Source organism: Chenopodium quinoa, unplaced genomic scaffold (genome assembly GCF_001683475.1).
Source record: "Chenopodium quinoa cultivar QQ74 unplaced genomic scaffold, ASM168347v1, whole genome shotgun sequence".
In the NCBI taxonomy this organism is placed as follows: Eukaryota; Viridiplantae; Streptophyta; class Magnoliopsida; order Caryophyllales; family Amaranthaceae; genus Chenopodium; species Chenopodium quinoa.
In genome coordinates this window covers 1,120,411-1,142,021 of record NW_018744582.1, presented here as the reverse complement: position 1 = coordinate 1,142,021, position 21,611 = coordinate 1,120,411, and the positions used below count along the sequence as shown (strand labels likewise).

At 35.0% G+C, this 21,611-nt stretch overlaps 4 protein-coding genes across 4 annotated transcripts; 1 reads left to right on the top strand and 3 right to left on the bottom strand.

Moving 5' to 3' along the window:
* Window positions 1–651: 651 nt before the first annotated feature.
* LOC110699220 (ubiquitin-like) lies at window positions 652–2,674 on the bottom strand. Its single transcript, XM_021876711.1, has 5 exons — window positions 2,414–2,674; window positions 2,074–2,160; window positions 1,314–1,434; window positions 1,118–1,184; window positions 652–1,010 (listed from the first exon to the last, which is right to left on the bottom strand). The coding sequence occupies exons 1-5, from the start codon at window positions 2,514–2,516 to the stop codon at window positions 960–962; spliced, it is 429 nt and encodes a 142-aa protein (XP_021732403.1). The 5' UTR covers window positions 2,517–2,674; the 3' UTR covers window positions 652–959.
* A 487-nt stretch (window positions 2,675–3,161) lies between these two features.
* On the bottom strand, window positions 3,162–11,951 carry LOC110699218 (probable leucine-rich repeat receptor-like protein kinase At5g49770). Its single transcript, XM_021876709.1, has 19 exons — window positions 11,584–11,951; window positions 10,443–10,563; window positions 10,244–10,315; window positions 9,892–9,966; window positions 9,706–9,777; window positions 9,370–9,531; window positions 9,213–9,287; window positions 8,350–8,421; window positions 8,191–8,262; window positions 8,016–8,084; window positions 7,784–7,858; window positions 6,510–6,581; window positions 6,263–6,394; window positions 5,658–6,118; window positions 5,434–5,574; window positions 5,205–5,329; window positions 4,391–4,610; window positions 3,965–4,197; window positions 3,162–3,817 (listed from the first exon to the last, which is right to left on the bottom strand). Exons 1-19 carry the CDS (start codon window positions 11,663–11,665, stop codon window positions 3,371–3,373), a joined length of 2,778 nt encoding a protein of 925 aa, XP_021732401.1. The 5' UTR covers window positions 11,666–11,951; the 3' UTR covers window positions 3,162–3,370.
* A 1,702-nt stretch (window positions 11,952–13,653) lies between these two features.
* Window positions 13,654–16,183, top strand: LOC110699219 (proliferating cell nuclear antigen-like). The gene is made up of 4 exons (XM_021876710.1): window positions 13,654–13,972; window positions 14,854–15,006; window positions 15,110–15,207; window positions 15,317–16,183. Exons 1-4 carry the CDS (start codon window positions 13,654–13,656, stop codon window positions 15,869–15,871), a joined length of 1,125 nt encoding a protein of 374 aa, XP_021732402.1. The 3' UTR covers window positions 15,872–16,183.
* Window positions 16,184–16,668: 485 nt separating this feature from the next.
* LOC110699216 (probable sugar phosphate/phosphate translocator At3g11320) lies at window positions 16,669–21,022 on the bottom strand. The gene is made up of 4 exons (XM_021876707.1): window positions 19,922–21,022; window positions 19,290–19,393; window positions 18,926–19,154; window positions 16,669–17,230 (listed from the first exon to the last, which is right to left on the bottom strand). The coding sequence occupies exons 1-4, from the start codon at window positions 20,360–20,362 to the stop codon at window positions 17,084–17,086; spliced, it is 921 nt and encodes a 306-aa protein (XP_021732399.1). The 5' UTR covers window positions 20,363–21,022; the 3' UTR covers window positions 16,669–17,083.
* Window positions 21,023–21,611: the final 589 nt, after the last annotated feature.

Here is a 21,611-nt window from a genome sequence, read left to right as displayed (position 1 = left end):
CATCGAAAGTTATATAGGGTTCGCGTGTCTACATTTTATGATTGCATGCTAGAATAGTACAATTTGTTTTTATATACACCCCCAAATTTATATGAAATACATCATAAGACAATTAACCAAAATGGTAAGAAAATTAGATGATTATTTAAAAAGACTCACGAAGAAATTTGATTATTTAAAAAAGTCACGAGCCCATAATGGCATTTTAGCCAAAAAAAATTGTCCGAGTATTGTTGAATCTCACGCGTGTATGTATATCACTTTAACTCTTTTACTCGTAGCATTTTCATTTACTTATCTCACATTTTTCAACCAATTTCCTTCCATTAAACAAGAAGTTTAACCCCCTATCTCTTTTTCTTTCCCTTATATGAGTATTTATTTGTGTGATCTAATTCAGTCATATTGGTCAAATATTTTCAAATCATTTTAAATCACACAAATATCATCATGTTTTTTTCATTTACCAAATTATTAACAATTTTTTAAAAGGATATTTCATTGTTTCCTCTATTGAAAAATGCAAAAAACTATTAACGGATTTAATAATAGGCTTATTTTGTGAAAAAAAATCCTCTTTTCCTAACATGCAGTGATGCAGTACATAAGGAGCTCGGTAAAAATAATTAAGCAAAATCAATTCAACAGCTAGTCATTGTTTTACCAACTTTACACGAGAGAAACATTCAACTTAATGACAAACTTTTAGGCACTTCAAATGCTAGGCAAACTCATCCAATTTAAAAACATACTTATCCAAATTTATACATAAACCATAATAATAGTAGTAGTGTTGATTTAGCAACATATTTAATGTTTCATGCCATAAACTTCACCAAAACTAAAATAGTAGAGACATAGTTCTACAGAAATTACGTTTAAACCAGAGTATTACTAGTAGTGTCCTCTAGTAAAACTTCATTACTATTATGCTAAAAACTCAACCAAAGTCCTTTCATTTAATTGATCCGATTGGCTCCTTTTGCTAAGAAAACCTTCTTAGCCCTCAACTGTAGCATAAATTTAATACATACATCATTAGAATTAATCGATTACATGAAAATAAAACAAATAATTCGTATAATAATTATGAACATTAGTGATATTATATTAGTACCTCATTGGAGTGTCCACACTTCTTCTTGCGACAGTTTGTAGCCCTCAGTGGCAGACGAGCATAGCACCTGAAGATTATCATTTAACAAATTAAATGCAGTTTGATACTTATATTATATACTTCGTACTCGAATTTAATTAAACAAAGAGATTGAATTAATAAGATTATTGCGGATAGAATTAGATTTGATGCATACTTGCGGCAAATCTTCTTGTCTTGATTATACTGACGAGCCAACACCACCATACTCGGGTTGAATTTGTGAAAGTTTCCGTAGCCTCCTCCCCTCAACCTCAGCAACAAGTGAAGTGTTGATTCTACAATTTTTAATTTTGTTCAAAATCAACATCATTAATCATTATTAACCACAACAATACCAACAATAAGATTATTTGTAACAGAGCAAGTCAGAGATGTTAACAAAAAAAAAAATATTTAACAACACTTTTGATAGATTTTATGGAAAATGAAGAACAAAAATTGTGTTGAACAATCAACACTGATAAAAGAGGAAGGAACTTGTTTTTGCAAAAACAGCCAACAAAAATTTGCGATTAAATCAAGAAATTGTTTGACGATTAGAAAGTTCCTTCAAAATAAACAGAATTGGATTTCAAAAACTAAAAAGGAAAACAGAGTGTTTTGAGATAAGAGTAAGAGAAATACAATGAAAACAAAAAAACAAACAAAACAAACAAAACAGAGAGATGAAAACATGTAAAAACAATGGAATAAAGTATCAACAACAAATATCAAGTTGTTTCAAGAATATGAGAAATGGCGACATGGCGTTAAAACAGAGTAAGTATAGCAACGCAATAACAAATACAGATTTCATCCAAAAAATATTATAATGACGCATAAATAACTTTATTATCATCATCAACGCCACAAACAGCAAGGAAGAACGATATTCTGGAAAGAGAGAGAAAACCAGAGTAAAAGAGAAGGTAAACCTTTGAGAATGTTGTAGTCAGCAATAGTGCGGTCATCTTGAAGCTGCTTCCCACCGAAAATCAGACGCTGCTGCTCTGGAATTATTCCTTCAAAAACAAACACAAAAATGCAAAGATTAAAACAAATACATTTTTCTGTGTGAAAACTGAAAATCGACGTAAAATCTTGAAGAACAGAGTGAAATCAGTGAAATGTATCAAAATCAGTAGGAGTAAAAACTTCAAAAATAACACAAAAAAACTCATAATTTCAAGTAAAATACAAGTTGTAATCTCGAAAAACGTTGTGAAATCAGCCAAAAAAAAAAAAAAAAAAAAAAAGAAATAAGAGAAGAGAAACCTTGTTTGAGGTGGATCTTGGACTTGAGAGTGGTAATGGAGTCGCTGGGTTCGACCTCAAGGGTGGTAGTCTTACCAGTGAGTGTTTTCACAAATATCTGCATTTTTGTTCTCTCTTTTTGGCTTGGTTTGTTGAAGAAACTTTGTAATGAAATTTTAGAAACTGTAAGTTTGAGGAGTGATAATGGGTTGTATTTATAGTGAAGATCCCTAGGTTTTCCCCTTTCTGGGATGAAGGGAGGGGTAATGACACGTTGACACCTGTCCTAAAATTTTGTTGATTGGCTGCATGAAATAAAAATTAAAATGTGGAAAATAAAATTAGGTAAAACACTAAAACCTCTCCCCAAGCCATCTGTTTTTTTATTTCCCACCATTTTTTGGATTTCATTTTTATGCAGGTATTTTTTTTCTTTTGTAAAGGTATTATGGTCTTTACATTATCCATAATCTCTATACTGGTAGTGAAATTATTTTTTGAAAGCAATTTTCTAAAAGTGAATTATGCGGTGTAAACATGCTTTAATTCATGTGTTTGGTGTTGTTTTAGGGGTAAAAATCAGTAAATGGAAAAATTTGTTAGGACTTAGGAGACGAGTCCATTTGCATGCCATTAACAATGCTTGGGCTCGGCACAGCTTGGCTAATGAGAACATCATCACCCGGTGCAGCGGTGCTTACAGCCCTTATCTGGGTTGATTTTCTGTCTTTATTCTTTCAAACTGAATGGGGAAATCAGACTCGATCCATGCACTATAAGTCCTATAAATGCTGCTTTATTGTGTATGTATATGTATATATGTACAAATAAAACAGTACCACCTCATTTTATGTACACAATAATAACCTATCAAAATTCAAAAAAAATAATGTAGTCAGAAAAGTCTACTACACTCCAACACAAAGATCAATCAGAGTGAAGCAGAGAACAGATAGAGAATTTGTACAGAGAATTCTCTCATTTTATAAACGGGCTGCTCATTCTGCTATCCATGGAGCCATAGCTGTTATAAGGATAACCACTATCTCTTGTTACATCAAAGCTGGCAGAGGTGGTAGTTGATTCAACATCGTAGTTCATATTACTTGCTTCAATTATACTCTCGATCTCTTTCACCACTTCATTCATTGAAGGTCGCTCATCTCCCGTATCTTGAAGACACTTCATAGCAAGATTCACAAATTCATCCGTGTCAATCAGAATGTCTGAACGAAGGGCAGGGTCCACAAGGTTGTATACGCTCCCAGTCTCCTTCAATGAATCCCTTACTACTCTGACAATGTATGTGTGTTTCTCCAATGGCAACTTTCCAGTAACAAGCTCCAGCATCACTACTCCAAAACTATAGATATCACTCTTCTCAGTTAATATTTGGGTCATATAGTATTCTGGATCCAAGTACCCCTGCATGACATTATATCAAATGATCAAAACAACTGGTGCAACATAAACATGACTTATGAATTTCACTCCTCACCCATCTTCCTTCTCTCATCCGTCTCATATATACCAAACTTAGCAAAGATAATTGCATAGGCGTCAAGGACTAACCAGAGTTCCTTTAACTTGGGTGGCCACCTGACCCTTATCATCACTGAAAGGTATTGACAGACCAAAATCTGCCACTTTCGCATTCAAGTGATCAGTCAGCAGGATATTGTCTGATTTAATGTCCCTGTGTATGATGGGTGGGTCAGCAAGCTCATGCAAGTATGCCAGACCTCTAGCTGCACCTAGGGCAATATTTAGCCTGCGTGTCCAATCTAACCGGACTCCAGATTTCCCTGCAATTAAATCATCAGGATCTAAAAGCTTCACCCAAGATAATCTAAAGGAAGCATCACTGTCTTTAAAGGGTAATCAGAAGTCAAAATGACTGTTCAAATTATTGAAGGGCTGACAATCAAAGATTATTGAGAAATAAATTGTTTGGGATAGAGGTTCATACTTCATATTTTTAATTGAGTGAAATTATACCTGAAAGAGCTGCCCTCAAGCTCCCATTTGGAACATATTCATAAATCAGCATCTGTTCACCTTTATCATAACAGAAGCCAACTAGATTGACAACATTCTTGTGGTGAACCCTTGATAAGAGTTCAATCTCAGTTTTGAACTCCAATGCCCCCTGCATTGATCCCTTCTGAGCTCTTTTGATCGCTACAAGTTCTCCAGTGCCAAGTTTCCCCTTGTAAACCTGCCAAAGTAAAAATGATGATTCTACTGGTTTGATGAAACCATCTTCCTATATGTAGTACTTGAGTACTTGCAGGTTGAAAGATGTTCAGGGTTCAATTTCCTATGCTTTGGGAAATAGAAGTTCACATATTGCAATCAAAGTATTATGATGCAGTCTAACCAATTCATATTTCCATAATAGAGTATCCCATAATTTTTTAGAATATGTTGAAAGACATTAATAACTCAGAGTCTCAGATCATTATGCCTAGATTTCACAATTTATATTTAATATGAAAAGGAGATACAATGTAATATGAACTCTTGCAACCATATGGAAAGACATATTCTTTCTTTTGTGATAGTATTATAAATTCAATAATTGTTACAAGCATATATGAAATCCCAATAGACATTCCCAATGCTGTGAAGAACTAACCAAATAGACCAGTATAACGCAATGACCAAAGAAATTTATTAAATGGAAGTGTACAGAGATCCTACTCATTTTCATCACAAGCTATGCCAATCCATATGAGGTTTTCCAACATAAATGAAGATGACAATTATCAAGACAACCAGAAAAGGAAAACTGGGGGATTACTAAATTTACCTTCCCATAACCCCCAACTCCAATCTCACTTTCAGAAGAAAAATCACTGGTGCACTGTCTAACATCTTCAAATGAGAACCATCTGGCTCCCTTCACTTGAGGAATGTTACCTTTGTTCCAGGATACTGTGTTTACATAAGAATCAAGGACAACTAGTTACATGAATCCAAAATAAGACACAGGGATTAACTTAACAAGTTAACAGCTTATCATTGATGGCTGATCTTACAGAAAGGATTGTTTAATTTAGCAGCTCTCTGGGCTATTTTCATTTGACGATAGGCATAAACTCCAGCAGCAATTGTTAGCACCAAAAGCACAAAGCCACTCACTGTTACTCCTATAATAAGAGCAGTGTTCCTGGTTCGTCCTGTAGTATTATCATTTGAGCAAGGAAACTAAAATTTCTAAGAGAATAATCCTCCAATTAAAAAAAATATAATTTGTAATTACCTGGAAAGGTATAAGGCTTATCAATATAGTAATATGGTCCATATGGCGAGTCAAAAACATGATTGTTGAGGACATTCCCAACTAAAGATATTCCTGTTCGATTGAAGTACTCATCACCAGGAGGAAAGAATGATATGTTCAATACAAGGTACCCGTTTGTATCTATCATTGAACTCACCAAACACACTCTATCTATTGAAACTTGGGGTGATAGAAGAGGTTGCAAAGTGTCTCTTAGAAAGTCGTAGTAGCGCATGTTTGCCAGATCAGAAAAGTTGAATGATCTGAATACCAGGTTACCAAGGTAAGGACGTTTGCAATCAGATGGAAGTATTGGGTCTGAAAAACAAGTTGGAGGAGAACATTTAAGTAGTGGTATAAAGTTTAAATATTTTGAAGGCTGGACAGTAGTGCAGTTTCCTTCAGCTTCTGGCCTCAGACAAAAAGGATTTTCATCAAGCCTGGAGAAAGTGTACAATGTTCAATTAAATCTTAGGACAAAAAATATAGTACTCTGTAATGTCTATCATGTAACAAAATTATCAGAATTGTAAGGTAAAAGCGAACCATATAAAGGATGGAAGGAGTAGAGACAAAATGCTTACAGAATGCTCTTGTTGTATACTCCGGAACTAAAGCCATCTATGGAATTATTCCGCAAATCCAAATGGCGGAGATTCATGCTGACATTAGCTGGAATTTCTACAGTGCCATTTAGCTGGTTATTATTTAGTACCCTATGGTCCAATATGAAAGTTCATCAGCCAAATTAATTTAAGAGCACAATAAAACAAAGTACTTTTAGAAAAAGAGAAAATCTGAAAGAAGAAAGAAAGGAAAGGGAAATCGTACAAAGTCTGTATTTGAGGTAAGTTGAACAGGGTTGATGATATATTCCCTTCAAGACTAGTGTTTGCCATCAATCTGCAAATTCATAGCCAATGGATTAGCAATGCATGACAATTTGCCAACAATAATGTAGATGTCTTGCCAATTATTGTACTGATATTGCATCCATGGTCACAACATCCTTGAAGATACCATTAATGATGCAGGAAGAAAAAAGGGTCCACCAATTAATACTCCAGATCAGAGTGAATTCTTTGTATTGCAAAATCTAGAAAAGAAATGTGGTTGAGTCTCCAGAGATACTATTAAGCTGCCATTGCTTTGTATCTATAGGCCTTAGAATCCTCAAATCTGATTGTATCTCTCACGGCCTTACGATGAAGAAATCCGTATCCCATTCAAACTGATTGATTACAAAGGAGCCAAAAGACAATAGGATTATTCAGTCTTTTGAAGGAAAATACAGCTTTTTCTTTGCTGCTTCAAGGCCTTCCTTTTGCTGAAAAGTTCTACCTTTTTATGAATAGAAACACCATGATAAATAATAACACCTGCTCTAATGGGTACATGCATATTCCCGTCACCTATTCCCAACTCATATTTTTCTCAGCTTTCAACAATGACAATTCTACCATCATTCATTCCTGTAAATCAGAATTTTACCCATACCACACCTAGTGCCTCTGATACTGCTCGTGTTCAAGATTGGTGCAGGTTTAATCATTTCTACACAACATTACGAGCTCCAATGCTAAGGGTGTGTTTGCAACTAGACCTCGGTGTCAAGGTATGTATATATTGGTCAGTTGATTCACAAGAATTGAAAAACTAAGGATAGCTCATTAACATTAGTGATTTAGACAGCACTAATTCAAAGCTTAAAAGTTTTCTCTCCAGTAATATAATTTAATTGGGCAAAAAGTTATACGATCATGATGCGCCCAATCATATGGCCATTCCTTGTGTATCCTCTACATCAAAATGATCCCAATATCTCTATTAAGCTATGCCTTCTCATGGAACGGGAGAGGGGGTCAGATGAAACTTAGAAGTTAGAACTACCCAATTAAGATACACGTATGAATTTTGTGTTTTCAACATTTATAAAGCCTACTTACACCCATTATTTCTAACTGTGTAAACATGTCTAACTAATTAATTTATTTTATCATTGTTTCCACTTCCTTAACTTATAATCATATCACACATTTAAAATCAACCCCAGATCATGAGAAATCAAAATACAGAAGGAGGGGTGGGGGGGCAGAGAAACTCACAATGTAGTTAAATTTGGTAACTCCTCAACCCACTGAGGAACAGACGCTGCATCAAACTTATTATTACTCAAGTCTCTGCAAAACATAGGGGGCAATCAACTAAAATTCACAAGGCAGAATAATAGCGGATAGCTTCAGATTTTTTTTTTTTTTTGTAATAAGCTGTATCTTGATGATGATGCTAACAATGATATGTCAAGCTATCAACAGTTCGGATATTGCTGCTACTCACACAAATGTAAGGAGAGTCATTCTTGTTAGGTCAGGGATTGGCCCACTCAAATTGTTGTTTGCCAAGTAGCTGTAATACAGTCCCATCAAAAATAATTATGGACATAATCAATATGGATTCGAACTCCTAAATCATGACGTAAAGAGAGTAATAAAAAAAATGTCGAACTACTTACAGCTCACTCACATTAGTGAGCATACTCAAATTTTGGGGCACAGAACCACTCAAGGAGTTCCTGTCCAAACGACTGCAAGCCAGAGAAAAGTTAGTTACCCTGAAATGGTGTTAGTTCTTTCCAGTAAACTACACTAACAAAGATCTAACATGTACTCACATTACTGTTAAATTCCGTACAAGCCCCAATGTTTCTGGAATACTTCCATTGAGCTGGTTTTCATTTAAAATGCTGTTCAAGTCATTAAGAAAGTCAATAATTTGTGAAGTGTAAGAGCAGCAAGAAATTTTCTCCATAAATCTATGATTAGGCAAATTATTGACTTGATAAGGCTGCCAGTTCACAATGGTCTTAATATGCCAGCTTATCTGTAAAAATGTAATGTCATAAGGACATCTATTCGTTAATTCATTACTAATGGGTAAATCATGTGGAATTGTAATTTGGAAATACCACTCCACAAGCTTTACAAGATTAGTCTTGTCTACATAGACTGAAATCAGGGACTAGCATCACTTGTGTAACAGATTGGGATTTGAGATAAAAGAACTAAGAGCATAAAAGGCAATGAATAAGATTGATCACAAAAATTTGATGCAATCTTCAAGCATTTGAGAGGCTTGATACACACCCAAAATACATACTAATTTGCTCCATGATTTATTTTGCTCTACTCTCCTCTTTATACATATAAGTCTGACTTCCTTTCCCTCTCTCACCTCTAACTAATCCTCAGCTTTCTCCACAGCCATTCCCCACAGTACTCTTTGCTTTAGCTGCGTCGTGACAAGTTTCACATTCCATCCTGGAGTGTCCCAAAATGATGATCTCTTTAGGTTTTTATGTAATCTTCTTGCTCTAAATATTTCTTTACAAATCCTTAGCAGTAGGCTATTTCTTATATAACAAAGTGTTTCTAAACAAGTTATTTACAAGTAAAATCTACTTGTGGAAGAGGTCCCTGAATGTACATATTGCATATAGTGATATAGTAAAATTCAGATATCAATCTCAGAACTTACACATGTATCAGAGACATCCCTGAGCTGAAAAGTTCACGTGGAATTTCACCTGAGAACTTATTACGTCCAAGATGACTGCACAAAGAACATATAGTTATTGCTATACGGAAGGAGAGAATATTGGTAAGAAGTAGACTCTGCTGCAAAGAAAGCATACAAGTGCTTGGCCTTAAGAAGCTTATCCAGGCCACTTGTAGTCGTGTTGGAAACTGGTAATGTTCCATCAAGCTGGTTTTCACTAAGATCAAGCCAGACGAGATTTGTGAGGTTACCAACAGAACGTGGTATGTTTCCACTGAAGTGATTCATATTCAGAAACCTGTGAAGGTTTCACATAACCCGGGTTAGATAGGGGATCAAGTAGGGTTGCTCATAGTAAGCTAGTCAAGGGTTGCTCATAGTAAGCTAGTCAATCATTTTCCAATAGGATATAATAGGAAGATTGGGAAAAAAATCAGAAAGGAGGGGGAAGGGGGGATGTGGAGACACTTACAAATGAGTAAGTTTCCGAAGAGTTACAATAGACTCTGGAATCGGGCCAGAGAAATTACAGCCCACAAGTACACTGCAATAAAAGAAGGCAATGAGAAATCATTTTTTTTTTTTTTTCAATTTTGTTGAAAAAAAAAAGTCAGACATACAATAATTTACATGGTTGAAGAAAAGAGAAATTCCTTACAGGTGTACTAAATTTTGCAGATACCCAATATTTGACGGAAGAGGGCCTGTCAGACCTCTATTGTTCGATAGATCCCTATATAAGAAGGACGTATCATTTAAAAGAGGGATCAGTATAATAGCTAACAGAGAATACCTAATACCCAGTTTCCCAATCTAAATTATAGCAATTCACCATTCATACCAATCTCATACTAGAACACTTTGAAAATATCAATATGAATTATGATTCTTTCATTTGGTACGAAATGTCTCAAGTAATCTTTCCAAGCAAATCACTAATTATTCACAATCAACAATCATTCTGAAAGAGAAGAGAAAAAGTCTAGTTGCATAAGTTTCATAAAACTTACAAAGTCTGTAGTTCAGATAATGACAAGATATCTTCAGGAAAAGGACCTGCTAAATTTATGCCGGGTAGTATACTGCAATGTTAAACAAATTGAATTAGTAGGTAAATGGGCCATATTTATCAAGCAACATACTTATTAATCAAGCAACATAATTATTACAACAGATTCACAGTTTATAAGAAGTCAAAACAATACTCACATGCTAATCACACGTGAATCATTACAGTAAATACCCTCCCATTTCCGACCACATGGATCACCTTTGACCCAATTGGGTGGTGTCTTTTGCCATTGTTTCTTGACAGATCTCAAAGCATCCACTGCATAAGATATCAAATAAGTATATATATCGATACAATAAGAAAGATGATAGCATAAACCATGTAAAAGAAACTTTAAAAAACTTTGCTGAGAAGATATCCTCTCATGCAATGCAACAATCAAAAGTGTCTCTTCAAATACCAATTCAATGAAAGCTGAGGTAGTCCAGTATGAAATATAAGTGTCACAGAGCAACTTCGGGTTCTAATCATAGAAACAACAAACATAGGAAAGCCATCTAAAGGAATGGATATGTATCTAGCATAGTAAAGTGTAGAGTTAAGCTGATCTTTAGGAATGCTGTCGTAGATTTATTACTTCGTACTCTATTAGCTAGAATCTGTAGTCTTATGAGCTGCTAATAGTTTTCAGCTCAATTCTGAAAACTTTTCCAAATAATCTAGCAATAAATTGACTAGGATTTATGCTATATGACGGTTTCAAGAAGAAGATCCAAAGCTATAACACAATTCAGTTCTATTCAGCCTATTAGTAGCACCTTCAGAACTGAATCAACAATAATCAACTACCAACCAATAAAGAAAGTTGAAAGGCCTCATAACCCAAGCAAGATATCATCTATATCAGGGTATGGAAGTAAATAGTTCCACAAACAAGATCACATTAAAATACAGCTCCTGATAACAAAAGCGATCATGACAACTACAGATGAATTGACCGTGCATGCAACTAAGCAAGAACAAGCATGCTTTGAAATGCATCCTTCTTCTTAAAAATCCACTCAACAGGCTTAATAGTGAGCAACTCGAACCCTAACTTTTCAAGCATGTAATTTATCAAAAGACCAAAAAGCCACAAACAAAATCACAACAATTACAACTTATCATAATGGAGAGACACTACTCACAAGCATGTAATTTATCAAAAGACCAAAAAGCCACAAACAAAATCACAACAATTACAACTTATCATAATGGAGAGACACTACTCATTAGTTCTCAACACCATGTAAAGAGCAAGCAAGGATGCAAAATCACAAGTTTGCAATCAAAACTTACGGTCAGCAGGATCTGTTTTTGCTATTACAACACAACAACATGAGAATAAAAGCAGCAAATACACCAATATGCCTGAATTCATAACTCCAGGTTGCCTATTTTTCCCTACTTTCTCCTCTCAACAATCAACATACACAACAAATTTCTATTGCCAATTAGTAATTTAAAAGCGCTCGAAATAATCAGTAAAAACAAAGTAGGCAAACTAATGATAATTCTTTCTTTATTTATAAGTAATTAATTATTAATTATTATCCAATGCCAACCACCCTAAAGAAATTACAGAAAGGAACATGAAAAAAGATTAAAACTGACTTTGTCCAAGTCAAAAGCTCAAAACCCATATCCAGAATTATTCAATACCAAATGGGTTTTACTCAGATTATTAAAAAAAAAAAAAAAAAAAAAAAAAACTATGAAGGTGATGTAATCTTTGATAAATCAATAAACATAGTCAAATTATCTCAGATATTCAATTTATTTTTAATTATTTAATGGTAATGACGACGGGACAATTTGACAACTATCAACTCAGTGTTAACATTAAAATGAAAACATGGAAAGTGAGTAAATCGTGGGGTGAAGCGTGGTTTGAAATTGTAGAAACATATATACCTGAAAATCTGAAGCACGGGAAAAGGGAAGAAGATGAAGAAAGACATTATGTCAGCTGCCTTGAGCCCCATGACTCTTTCTCCTAATCAAGAAAAATCTTTTGCTTGAAACCGTTAAGGCACGTAGATGAGGGAGGAAGCCCCAATTTATGAAGCCCCGTCTATAACATGAATCAAATGACATTTTTGTGGATAAATCAACCATTTTATCTAGTCAATTTTATCAATAACATGGATTAAATAAAATAAATAAAAAAATATTGACTTTCCCTTCAAAAAGCTCTCAACTTGTATTTTCTCTATAAAATGTTATGGAGTATTATATCAATTAGTATGTCAATATGAAATTGTACGGAATAAATAGTCATAGGGAAAATAATTTTTAAATTAAGGATGACATAAGAGTCCATTAATCACCACTTACCATCATAAATGATAAAATAAATTGGTAGAAAGGTTATACAAGAAGTTGTCAAATCAACAAGTATATATGTTGGTTAATGGTTTTAGTTTTACACTTTTTCATGATGGTATACGATAATACGAAACTTACAATCAAACCTCATTAACAGGGGTATCTAGACTATTTTAGTTGATAAAAAAAAAAAAAAAAAAAAAAAAAAAAAAAAAGCTAGCAAGTGACAATTTCGTATATAAATCAACAACGTTTCATAAAATGTGAGTCCCCACAATTATTAATTTTATTACCAAGATGTCAGGCAGAATGCCAATTTTTTTTTTTTTTTTTTTTTTTGGTGTTTAAAGAGTAAAAAAGACGGATGATGAGAATTAATCCCAAGATCTTTTAAAACTAGGAGGAAAGTTTTAATTATTTAAGGTATCCCTCACTCCGAGATTTTTTTTTGTTGATTTATTACAAATTTGCTTTCGCAAACCTCAAATGTGAGTTATGTCACATTGTCACTGCTTAAAGCTAAAAGGCGGATGATGATAATCAATCCAAAGATCTCTTGAGAGGAAAGCTTTAATTATTTAAGTTATACCTCACTCTCGAGATTTTTTTTGTTGATTTATTACAAATTTGCTTCAAACCTCAAATGTGAAGTATGTCACATTGTCACTACTTAAAGCCTAAAAAAAAAAAAAAAAAAAATTAAAAAAAAATTTAAAAAAAAAGTATAGAGTATTATTTACTCTGTATTTAAAATTAAAGAAAAAAAAAATCCAAAAAGAAGCAAACACCAAAATTACCGTGAGAAATCCACAAAGGAGAAAATCCAAAACTTACCCAATAAGACGCCGTTGATACTGTTATCAATTTTTTGGCGGGAACCATTTCCCGCCAAAATTCACCCCACTCCCCTCACAAATATAATGCACACCACTTTTCCAGAGTTCCCACATTTTCCCCTGCTCCCACAATCAACCCTTTCTCTCTCTTCAACCTTCAAGATTTCAAGAAAATCCCCAATTCTTCAAGAAAAACCCTACAAAAATGTTTGAATTAAGGCTGGTACAAGGCAGTTTGTTGAAGAGGGTAATTGACGCCATTAAAGATCTTGTCAATGACGCCAATTTCGACTGTTCTTCCACCGGATTTTCTCTCCAAGCCATGGATTCTAGCCATGTCGCTCTTGTTGCTCTCCTCCTTCGGTCCGAGGGGTTCGAGCATTTCCGGTGCGACCGGACCTTTTCCATGGGTATGAGTATTGCTAATATGGCTAAGATGCTGAAATGTGCCTCCAATGATGATATTATTACCATTAAGGCTGATGACGGCACTGATACTGTCACCTTCATGTTCGAGAGCCCTTGTAAGTGTTACTACTTTTTATTAATTCAGCTTCTTTTTGTTTTAATTTTGGGTCTTAATTTATTTTTTTGGCTCATTGGGTTTTAATTGGATTAGGGTTTTGGGAATTGATAAATTGATTTAGGGTTTTTCTTGTATTACATTTTGGCGATTGTTATCCGGGAAATGACTTAATTTGCAATGGTAATTTTTAATTATTAATGGCAAATTGTATTGTATTAGGGTTTTGTTGCCTCTTGCATTCATTTCTGGAGTTAGTCTTTTATTGATTCTATGATAATGTATAGAGTGAGATAGATTTCATCTTATTATTGTGAGAAGAATCTTGGATGTCAAGTTTAACAATAATCTTCTGCTTGAATGATTATAGCTTTGGGGGTTAATCTCTAATTTTGCTATTCTAAACCATTTCTATACTAGTTGATTGTCTTAAGTTATTGGTCGATTCATCTACTATCGACTATCGTAGTTTCCAAAGTCATTATGTTTGAACTAGTTCCTGGAGTGTGTATCTTTGATCTTTGTCTGAATTTGTTGCTTTCGTTTGATTGTGTTATCACAACAATGTTGATCTTTATCAATTGTTTTGCATGTGTTTTACATAGGATGTATTTTGATTTTCTTTCTTGTTGTGTTGTACTGAAACAATTTGTACAATAAATTGCAATGATCATATGCTGTGATGGATGTGACTTTAAATGCAGTATCAGTGTCTTACTGCTACCTAAGTATCTCCACTTGCTAATATTTAATAGATTCATGACATGCATCACACATCTATGCTGTGTCTTGCTGTGACTACACTAAATGTAAAGTGTTTCTCTTGCTCACACTACTACCCGAAAAGTAATGTCTTTGGTGATCATACACTTTGATGTGCAGCACAAGATAAGATATCAGATATCGAAATGAAACTGATGGATATTGACAGCGATCACCTGGGGATCCCAGATGCCGAATATGATGCAATTGTTCGAATGCCATCATCGGAGTTTTCTAGTATTTGTTCAAGTCTTTCCTCGATTGGTGATACTGGTAAGATGGACTAGTTCCATGTGTATTTTACTAGTGGTGCTTTCTCCTACTGCCCTTCTCAAAAGAGGAAGGTTAGCTAATTTGTACCCACTTATGATTGCAGTTACTATCACTGTGTCAAAGCAAGGTGTAACTTTCTCTACGAAAGGTGACATTGGATCTGGAAACATTACCTGCAGACAGAATTCCTCAACAGAGAAGGTTGGTCCTTACTCATTTGCAAAAATTATTGTGATTTAGGCATTATCTAGGTCAATGAGGAAAGTGTTCTTGCTTATGGGATCTCATTATTTGGTTGTTGATTTGGCAGCCAGAGGAAGCCACCATCATTGAGATGAAAGAACCAGTTTGTTTGACATTTGCTCTCAAGTATATCACTACCTTCACCAAAGCAACCTCGCTGTCCAGCCAAGTGACCATTAGCTTATCCTCAGATATGCCAGTGGTGGTGGAATACAAGATCGCTGAAATGGGCCATGTCAGGTACTACCTGGCTCCTAAGATTGGAGAAGAAGAGTTAGAGACCAACCCTCAGCCTGAAACCAGGCCTAGAACACAGCCTCCTGCAATAAACCACACTAAAACCGAGGCTCAAGAAGCTGTGCCTCTGACTATAACGGGCAACAAGCAAGAATATGGAGAAGATGAAATTGTAGAAGGTTATGAAACTGTAGAAGATTCCCAGGTTAAGATGGAAACTGAAAGTGGAGCTGAAGTGAAACCTAAAGGGGAGAAAAAGCCAGTGAAGGCAGAATTAGTTACGGAGCAAGACTTCAAGATGGAAACTGATTCTGAGGCTGAGATTAAGCCTACGACAGAAGCAACCCAACCAAAGGCAGAAGTTGAAGTTATGGAACTGGAGTGATCTCTTTGAGCTGAATCACCTACCTTTATCTTGATCTCTTGAAACGTGTTCATAGTAGACTTAGTAGAGATTTTTGGCAGCATTTTATCTGGCTGGGAAGGTTTTTAGGACCGTTTTGGCATTTTATTTGATTTGATTTGATAATTCTTGGTCCTGAAACCATTTTGATGTAAATCGGTAATTGGTTAGATGTAGAAATTTAGGGCTTTCTTCCCAGAGTTCCCTTCACTTTTGTAGTTGCTGTGTGCTACCAGAAAAACAAGGAATTGTTGCAACAGGTTTCTATATAGAATGGTCTTTCTACTAGTACTATTTTTATTTGTTTTCCTGTTTCTATATTCTACCTATGATAAACAAAAATATAGAACATAGTTTGGCCTACCTTGGAACGGGTTGTCCATCCAAAGACATGAATTAAACAAACCATATAATTAGTACCTGTAAGGTAAGAAGAGCAAGATGAATCAAGACCTTGTAACGTAAACTATCTTCGTTTTTTTTAATAAAGTTGAAACATTTCCTGTTTGTGGATGATAATTGATTAAATTGAATATAAACCGACTGCTTTCTTGTTGAAAACTCGTGAAGCAGCAAGCTGTTTCTTGCCTTGATTAAAATAGTGCGCCCTTTGTTATTGCATGGAATTTACATCTATACCAAAACAAGCAATGGAAGAGTCGATAATCATGGACCAAAACACAAGCGAAAGGCAGGCAGACAAATATCCCAGCGATCAGACATAACAAACCTGGAGATCTTGATAGAATCACACCTTACTAGCAGATATACCAGCAAAATTTAAGAAATTTAACCGATAAATGTATTTCATTAATTACTCAATTTTGAACTGTTAAAAGGACAGACTGTATAGAGAATGCAATTCTACAACTTTTTGCTAAAAGAATACAAAATATTCCCCCCTCAGAACCCAATATAAGCAAGAATAAGAAACAGCAGTTGCTTATTGCCTTATAATTTCCTCTCTTTTTAACCCCTACATATTTAGTTGACTAACTCATCTGTGGTGTTGATATTACAAGCAAAAATCCATCCCCATAGACTTACAGGGGAGAATCTGAAATACAAATATGCTGAACCTTTGGCTCCAATTTCAAGTGTATTGTCAACCCTTCGCTTCGTGACGTCAATTATGTTCCTCGGAGGTAGGAATAATAAGAGCAAAACTATGTCCTATCACTTATCTCAACTCGTTCATTTGCTTCTTTTCTTTGCTTCACTATAAAGAATGACCCCAAGGACAGTGAGGGAATAACCAAGCATCCCGGTAATTGAGACAGGGTTTTTAAAGATCAAAATTGAGACGACAACAGCAACTGCTCCCTTAGCATTTCCAAGGACCTGGCATAATGAATAAAATTTTATTATTGAACTGTAATGGTATAATAAACAGACATAAACAGTCAACATCAAATCATATTGGAGGCCTAGGGCTGGTTGATTTGAAGGCTGAAGTTTGATTTTAAGTGCAAAACTGCAAATACCCACCTTTAAAAAAAAAGAATTAAAAAAAAAAAAAAAAAAAAAAAAAAACAACTAGAAACATAACTGTGGATTAACACAACAGAAGCTTATGAAGTTATGAGATACTGAACCTAAGCTAACTAATGACATTCATACATTTTAAAAGGAGATGCTTTATGGATGACAAGGTATTTTAGAGGCTAGGAAAGCTTTCTACTTCCAACACAGAATGGAAGTGCATATTAAGTGACATCCAAACAGAACAATTACCACCGAGGCAATGAATAATCTGCCAAAGTTATACTGGTTTACAAGGATGCAAACAGCAGACAAACACGACAATAGATAATCACCACAATACAAAAGTGTAATGTGATCATCAAACACTTTCTCATGAGCCATAATCCATTTCATGAGCAGATCAAGATCAGTAACTCGTAATATGCCATGAATATATTTTCTTAGCTCCTCTACCCACTTCCATGCTCCAATAACTATATCTACCAAAGGAGCCTCAAATACATCCACTTACAAAATAGAAATATCAAGCAAAGCTTAGGAATTGACTTTAGGGTCAAGGTTAATGCCCTCATTTCATCTGATGATGAAATAACCCATTATTCGCCAATAACATGATTTAAAACAAAAGAAAAGCCTATAAATGGAAGGAAAAAGGGAAAGATTCGCAAATAACATGAACAGACCACAGCTGCAGTGATCCAGAATTCACACAAGTAGATTTGTAAAATGCACTTGTATATAACATTTAGTTAGAACGTGAAATGATTTATTACCTAATTAACTACTACGTCTACGTGACAGTAATAAGAAGAATGGCAACACAAGTTACCTCTCTCATTTTCAAGAGCATAATAAAAGCTACAAAGATCACTAGGAAATTAAGCTAAGCATCTTTGTAGTTTTCATACTGCCTCTATTCCGACATGTCTCTACTCATACCCGTTATAACGATTGTTTTCAATCTTAACCAACCGATACATTGGTAAACATGAAAGAATTAAATTGGTATGGTTGCAGTGAGATCATAAATAACATACAGCAAGAGAACTCCTAAATGCAAACTTATTGATTCAATATTATCCATGCATTTTTAACTATCACAAGAGCACCTATACGTCTATTATAGTAGGCTTGCACCTCCAACAATGTTCATTCTCAAATCTAACAAGCTATGTAAGTTTTCTCATCATCTGTACATGAAAATAATTTAAATACTGTCCCAAACTATTATTTACTTAACATAACTGCAAATCAGACACCCACTTTGTTTGCAGCTCAGGTATGTTAAAACACACGCATGCATGAAGGGGCATGGTAAACAAAAAAATTACAGGCTCATAATATATGTTTAGATACTGTAGGTTCAGATCTCCAGGGAGTGGTTTTCAGAAAGAGAAAATAGGGTATTTAATCAAACTACACATGAAAGAATCTTCGTCCAGAAACAAAACATGAAAGTTCATGAACCAGTAACAACACAAGGAATCATATCGTAGCAACATGCAATCACACGATACAACATTCAATGGAAATAAAATCTCATTTGCATACCTGGAGAGTCAAAGCACTGGTATGTTTGGTGACCAGGAAGTTGGTCAGATTCACAAAGTACGCCAGAGAAGAATTGAACAATAGGTACCAGACAATCTTGACATCTTCCCTAGCAAGTGCCAGTGTAATACCAACCACATTTTCTTCCATGAACAGTGTTGCAGGGAGAAGGAAAACAACAGCTATGGGAGCCATATAAAGGAGGAGGTTCATAGAATTGAGCTTCTCCCTAAGCAAGCATAATAGATTATAATTAGCTCCAATGAACAAAACATACAATGACAAATGTGGAGCAAATGAGCAACTCGTCAACTATTATGAGAAAGAAAAAACTACAAAATAATGAAAAGGATATGCTCATTACCCTTCAGATGACAGCAAAATTCCCTGAACCACTGACTTAAGAGCTCTGGCAGCAGTTGCAGCAACACACATTAAAAACCCAAAAAGGTGGAAACTCGGTTCACTCTACAATAGTCAACAGCAACCAAAAATACATCAACCACTACTAAAATCCACAGCATCATCTATAAAGGGCAATCGGAACATCAAAACATTGAAAGGCAACCCCAATAGCCAAACATTACTACGAAACACAATCAGATCAATCAAAAACTAACATCTATTAATCTACATGTCACTTAATACCTTAAAAAATTAAGCAAATTCACCATCATTACAGTAAACCTACAGCTAATGCCTCCTCAACCTCCCAAATCAGATTTATTGATATTCAAACAAAACAATAAGCACCCCTAAGCAAATACATCAACTTCCTCCAGACATGAAAAGAAAATCAACCTAACACATCCAATTTCTGTTCTTTGATGACATATATATGTAATTTCCGGAAATTCAATATAACCTAAAGCCACAATCTTTACAGGACAAATCGAACAAATCAAAACACACCCCAAAAAAAACCCAATTCCAAAAATTCAACAGCAATTCGCAATAAACAGATACTGAAGTAAAAATAAGGAAATAAGAAGTTACCCCACTAGCAATAATAACTCCAGTAACAACAGGAACAAGGGTAGCATAAGTAAGCCAAGCCTCCCTCTTAAACGTCATAAGATAAGCAAAAACAGCAGTGAAGAAAGGCGTAGTTGCACCAATTGCTTGATTAAATGAAACAGGAAGATATTTCAATGAAATATTGCCACTAACAACAGAAGCACAGAAAATAAGACTAAGAGCTGCGATCTTGAAGAATTGAACTCGAGATCGGATAGTTTGCATTGGCACCATCTTCATCCAAGCTATAGCAATATAGCTCAGCAATGAACAAGCAGTCATATGACACATAGTAAGGAAGATCGGGTACTTGAACCCGTAATTGCTTAACAGATACTTGTTCAGCAATAATACCCCAATATTTGATGAATACCATGCTGTTACCAGCCCTATTGTGAAGAATCTGCTCGTCGTTTTCATCTTAATTTTCTTCTGAATTTTCGATACCTCGTATTATTGGTTAATTAACGCCAAGAAAAACGACGAACAAATTCAAAACCCTAGAAATTGTTTGTGGATCTTCAATTTTTTGCTAGAGATCTGACATTTTTGAGGGAATCGAAAATTCGAAAAGTGAATCGAATAGTACAGAGGCTTAATTGCTGTAATTGTACGAATCACATTAATCAAACAACCAATCAATCAAGTCAAAAATCCGAGGAGAGAGAAAATTGAAGAAATTGAAAATGGAGGATTTGAAATTTCGTAGGTTGAAGAAGACGACGAGTTTTCGGGTTAGTGAAATGGGAATGTGAGAAGAAGGTGAGGGTGGAGAGAGAAAGTTCGAAGGTGAAAACGCGTTGATTGTGTGTTTGTAGAGAGAGAAAGAGGAGAGAGATTGAAAGATACTCCGTATTAGCAATGGCGGATGATGGGTGAGTCGTCGGTCGTTTCTAATTTTATCAAAGTAAGAAGAAGAAAAAAAGATTTATTAGTAGAGTCGATTTCTGTTTCTAATTTTTGCTTATTTGTCCTTTACTCAATTACTCTACCTTTAATTTTTGGAAAATTATTGGTGATGAAAATTGAAAATCTATAAATTTGAAAACAGTTTAGAGTTGAGATAGTGAAGTTTAGTTTGTGTTCTCTAAGGATTTAAGGGTGTGAAATGGGGGCGAGTTTGTGGATATTGTGTCCCACGTCTGCTTCAATTAAGGTATAGAAACGAAAATGGGTATGGAAGATATAGCTAAAAGGAAAATTTAACAACAACAAACCAACTTTTGCTTCATTCTCTTGAAATGGACCAACCTTTAAATCTTTCCAAAATAAACAAAAGTTTGGATTTTTTTTCTCCCAAACTGAACCCAACAAGTCACCTTACTTGTTATACCGGGTAAAAAACCACATGTCATTAAATCATTGGTCAAGGTTTTTTTTTTCTTTTATTAATTTTGATAATTTTACAATAAAAAAAAAAAAAAAAAAAACCAAACCAAACACCCTTACACATGCCAGTCACCCCACTGCCGCCCACTAAGCCTGACCCCCCTGCCCCCGGCGTCGGTAGGTGCCCAGAATCTCCTCCTCCGGACTCCGGCGTCAACTATACCCACACCTTTATAACCTTCACCACCTCTTGCCATCAAAACCACCATCAACCCAACACCACCACTCCAAGGCGTCGAAAACCCATCCAACCCCCAAAACCCCAACAGTATTCCCGGAA